We start from the raw sequence: 5,286 nt of genomic DNA, 5'->3' as shown, positions 1-5,286 counted from the left end.
ATGCTTTCATTTAGGCTCAATAGTGCCTACTTGAACTCATTGGGATGCACTTCTTCTGTTGTACCTATAGAAGTGTTTGTGTTCCTAGCCCACATATCTTTACTTGTTTTGGGAAGGAATTTTTTTTTTTTAATTTTATTTTTTTTTAAACTTTACATAATTGTATTAGTTTTGCCAAATATCAAAATGAATCCGCCACAGGTATACATGTGTTCCCCATTGGGAAGGAATTTGATAGCTCAGTTGGTAAAGAATCTGCCTGCAGTGCAGGAGACCCCGGTTTGATTCCTGGGTCAGGAAGATCCCCTGGAGAAGGGATAGGCTATCCACTCCAGTGTTCTTGGGTTTCCCCTATGGCTCAGCTGGTAAAGAATCCGCCCACAATACGGGAGACCTGGTGTTCGATGTCTGGGTTGGGAAGATCCCAGATTCCTCTGGAGCAGGGAAAGGCTACTCACTCCAGTATTCTGGCCTGGAGAATTCCATGAACTGTATAGTCCATGTGGTTGCAAAGAATCGGACATGACTGAGCAACTTTGACTTATATGAAACACCTCCACCAGTGTCTTTATAATGATCAGTTGTCACAGAAAGAAATTTATTATTTCTGTATCTGCTTCAGCCAAGGAATTCTTGAAAACTTTTTTACAATCCATCATTTGTTTAATCATGGCAAAGGAGCACTTGAACTAGTTTGCTTTGCTGGTTATTATGAATTTTTAATCTAGCTAAAATGGATGTTACCAATGGCTACTTGTTCTATTACCAGGATTTCAATAGAGAACAGGGGATTTGTCTTCATTTTTGTTTTGTTTTTGTCTTATATTTTAATTATCAAGATCCAACTATAATGACTATTTAGAATGATTGCAGCATTATGTGCCTTAATCAACAGGCTGGAATCTTCAGCATGTATGCTTGTGAAGAAGGCTTTGCTACTGGTGGACGAGATGGATGTATACGATTATGGGATACTGATTTCAAACCAATAACCAAAATTGATCTCAGGGAGACAGAACAAGGATATAAAGGTAATGCATGTATTGATACTTACCGATAGCTCTTATTAAAGTGTTAAATACAGTGTGGAAATGTGTATTTATATTTCTCTTATCCCATGTTATTCCATTAAGGATTTAAGACAGTTTACATAAGAAAATATGTTGAAAGTAAATGGATACCTCTTTTCCTGATTTTCACAAAGGTATCTGTAGGTACTACCCGTGGTCCTGCTGCAAAAAGATAAAACAGCGTAATGGTAAAAACTACCAAGTGGTGTCCCGGGAGTTGGGACTTTAAGTTATAAAACTGGGAATTTGTGAACAAGTGAGTGACCCTAAATATAACTGCATGCAGTCTCTGAGAAATAAATAAAAAGGAAAAACAAGAGAAATTATTTTTTTAATAGCTTTAGTGGAATAGCTACCATAGTAGTAGGAGCGTGGGCATGGGCTCAGAGTCAGGGGGCTTAGGGTCAAATCCAAGTTATACCCATGATAGATTTGAGACCTTGGTCAAATTTCTTAACATCTCTGGGCCTCAGTTTCTTTATCTGCAAAATGAGCATAATACCAGCACCAACCTCATAGAGTTATATGAGGATCAAACACACTTGCAAAGTGCTTAGAGTAAGTCATTGTGCATAGTTAGCACTCAGTAACTGGTTGGCTATTATTACAGTATGTTAAGTATATGAAGTCGCTCAGTCACGTCCGACTCTTTGCTACCCTGTGGACTGTAGCCCACCAGGCTCCTCTGTCCATGGGATTTTCCAGGCAAGAATACTGCAGTGGGTTGCCATTTCCTTCTCCAGGGAATCTTCCCAACCCAGGGATTGAACCCAGGTCTCCCACATTGCAGGCAGATGCTTTAACCTCTGCGCCACCAGGGAAGTGTCTTAAGTATGTATACCAGAAAATGCAAAGCAGTTTATATACATCTTTTTTAATTCTCATGATAGGCTCATTATCTCATTTTTCATAGAAAGAATTTGGGACTGAGAGATTAAAGTAGAAAATATAAATATGAAAGGTAAGATGAAGTCACAAATGATGTTAATCCACTGAGCTCATGTGGGAGCTCTGTTCACATGGTGGGCCACGTGTGAACGGGCCCACTCTGTTCTCCAGGTGGGCCTCAGATGGCTTGTGGCCCCTGTGGCCAGCACTCAGGGAGGGGTGATTAGCATTGTGAGTTGTGGCATCAGCAAGATGGAAACTTACTCATTGCCCAAATGAAGGGGAATTACTCCCAGTGCTGAGATGGGGGAGAAAGTCCTGAGAATCTTCCTAGAGGGGGGCTCTATGACATGAGACCCAACATCCTCAAAAAGCCTGAAGTGAACTGATACTCACCTGGCTGTTTTTCATGAAGCCCATCTTATGTTGGCTGATGGCTGTGTAGCCACCGAGGTTCTTCCATAGACCAAATGGTGTGGGCATTCTGAGAGCTCTCTGTTGGCCTGGGGTAGATTCCAGAGGACTGAGAGAAGAATGCATGGATCGCTATGCTTCAGCCATCATCCTAAATTAAGGTTGTTTTCAACCAAACTTTCTTAAAAACTGAGCAACAGGGAAGTGAGTTAGTCATTGTACTTCCTATATGTGCCCAGAGTCCAGATTCTTTAAATATCTGTGAAATACAAACACACAAAAAAATGTGTTCGCAGTCAGCTCACCTGGAGATTGGATTGCTATTCTCTTGCTTAGGATCCTGATGTGGATACTTTCCTGGGTACAAGACCCTGGGGTCGATACAGGAGGTTGTAGAATTTAGTGGACACTGCATTGCATGGACGAGGAGACAATCAAGGCCCTTGAGTTCTCTGCTGGAAAGCATAGGCCAAGGAAACTTTATCCCAAAAAGCACTTTGGGCAGACATAAGCAAGTAAGTGCCCATAAGAGCAATGTTAACAATGCTAGTAAGAAAGAAAGAGAAGTCGCTCAGTCGTGTCTGACTCTTTGTGACCCCATGGACTGTATAGTCCATGGAATTCTCCAGGCCAGAATACTGGAGTGGGTAGCCTTTCTCTTCTCCAGGGGACCTTCCCAACCCAGGGATCAAACCCAGGTCTCCCGCATTGCAGGAGGATTCTTTACCACCTGAGCCACAAGGGAAGCCAGAAATAATGATTCCTTTTTGGCAGTCACTTTAGCCAGCTCATCCAGAAGTTTTATCACATAATTATAGTGTAAATTTTAAAGTGTGGGGATCAGGGCAGAAGCCATATTTATCCTGCTATACTTTTCTACCTGATACCCAGTCCCTGACTTCGGGCTCCCAAAGAAGATTTTAGGAGCTGGTTCAGCACAAGCATATAGCTGGGGGTTTGTATTGACTGCGAACTCCATGGTCATCTCCTGTCCCCAGAGTCAAAGGAAGATGGTCAGGGACACTTGCTCCTTTCTTTCAGTATCAGCTGATTTCCATACATACTCACTTGGCCAAGATCAAAGCTGATGCAGGTGGTACACAGGGCACAGAAGGCCCTTCAGCAGGCCTGCACCTCATAGGTGGGGCCTGTGGGGCCTGGACTTACAGCTGATCGGGGCGGGGGTTGGGGGTGGGGACTAGCATGTGTTTTTAGGTGGGTAACCAGAGGGACAATAGCCTGTATTTCAGGAAAAGCAATGGACTGTGTTTTTAAAGGATTGTATAGACCACACTGCAGTTTGGGCCCAAGGGAGCCATGAGAATGGGTGCCATTTTCCACCTTAATTTTTGTAATTGTAGCTCATTACTGATGTTTTACTTTAAATGAATGTTAATGCATTTCTTTCCTTTATTTTACTTCTCCTCATAGGCAGTTAATATCCACGAAATTATGGTTTTAATATATTTTATTTATATATATATTTTTACTTGTTTAAGTTCTAGCCATTGAAATACAAAATTTTGTCCATGTAGCATCCTCACTATCAGTGATGCCTTTGCCTGTCACACTTTTGGCAGCACTGTAATAGGAGTGCATTATGTACTATCAAACTCCCAAAGAATTGCTGGCATTTATTCTTGCCCTTAGCATAAAGCAGAATAAATGTCTAGAGTCAAACTAATGAGAGGCTTCTGGTTGAAGTTTGATAACAACCCCAAATCTGGCTCACTCTTCACTCTCAGCGCATCTAGTTCTTGAGCCTGTGTGGACAGGCCCTTGCAGGGGAAACCTGCCATGATCCTGAATCACCTTAGGGACCCCCTCTTGCCTTCAGGTGGGCCTTGGTGCCATCATCACACGGAAGCAGGGCAGGGGGCTGTCGAGTTCAGAAACTGCTTTGCATATCTCAGAACAAGAAGAGGCTCAGAACAGGCCCTCCATGCTGTTCCCTGAGGCAGTTGCCAGGGCCACCCTGTACTGGGGCACACTCTAAGGCATCTGAAGGTTTGAGTGAGGCCAGAGTGAGATGGGAGACCCAGCACAAGAATAAGGATTAAAATATGGAGGATGTGAGGTGAGGATTAAAAGTAGTTGAAATGTATACAGTTTTCTGGTCCAGTTTCAACCAGTCAATATCATACATGCCCTTGGCGCTCTGAGCATTTGCAGACAGTGTGGGTGGAAGGGGAGTGAAGAAAAGAGGGTGGAGAGAGGAAAATAAGAGGAAGAAAGAATGGACAGAACTTTGGAGGTACTTTGTCTCACACTTTCCTGCCCTATGCCCCCCAGCAATTACCCTCACAACAAGTCTTGACTTTTCCTCCACAAAGAGCCCTTTGAAAGCAGTGAATTCTAGTAGAGCAGTGTTTCTTGTTCAATCAGCATGCCAGGCTTCCCTTCCTTCACTATTTCCCGCAGTTTGCTCAAACTCCATGTCCATTGAATCGATGATGCCATCCAACCATCTCATCCTCTGTCACCCCCTTTTCCTCTTGCCCTCAATCTTTCCCAGCATCAGGGTCTTTTCCAGTGAGTTAGCTCTTCTCATCAGGTGGCCAAAATACTGGAGTTGCAGCTTCAGCATCGATCCTTCCAATGAATATTCAGGACTGATTTCCTTTAGGATGGACTGGTTTGATCTCACAGTCCAAGGGACTCTCAAGTGTCTTCTCCAACACCACAGTTCGAAGGCATCAATTCTTTGGTGTTCTGCCTTCTTTATTGTCCAGCTCACACAACCATATGTGACCACTGGGAAGACCATCAGATCAGATCAGATCAGTCGCTCAGTCGTGTCTGACTCTTTGTGACCCCATGAATCACAGCATGCCAGGCCTCCCTGTCCATCACCAACTCCTGGAGTTCACTCAGACTCACGTCCATCGAGTCAGTGATGCCATCCAGCCATATC

At 43.5% G+C, this 5,286-nt stretch overlaps 1 protein-coding gene across 2 annotated transcripts in view; it reads left to right on the top strand.

Annotated features, from left to right (window-relative positions):
- The window catches only part of EML6 (echinoderm microtubule associated protein like 6), a 278,316-nt gene that overhangs the window by 124,361 nt on the left and 148,669 nt on the right, over nt 1-5,286 (top strand). For both annotated transcript variants that reach the window (XM_010841676.1, XM_010841678.1), the window contains exon 6: nt 896-1,031. In XM_010841676.1, coding sequence (XP_010839978.1) covers nt 896-1,031 — 136 coding nt within the window. The remainder of the gene's footprint in view (nt 1-895; nt 1,032-5,286) is intronic.

The sequence above is a fragment of the Bison bison genome, unplaced genomic scaffold (genome assembly GCF_000754665.1).
Source record: "Bison bison bison isolate TAMUID 2011002044 unplaced genomic scaffold, Bison_UMD1.0 scf7180017864166, whole genome shotgun sequence".
Classification (NCBI taxonomy): Eukaryota; Metazoa; Chordata; class Mammalia; order Artiodactyla; family Bovidae; genus Bison; species Bison bison.
Note: the sequence above shows the minus strand (reverse complement) of the source record. Positions and strands in the feature narration are given on the sequence as shown.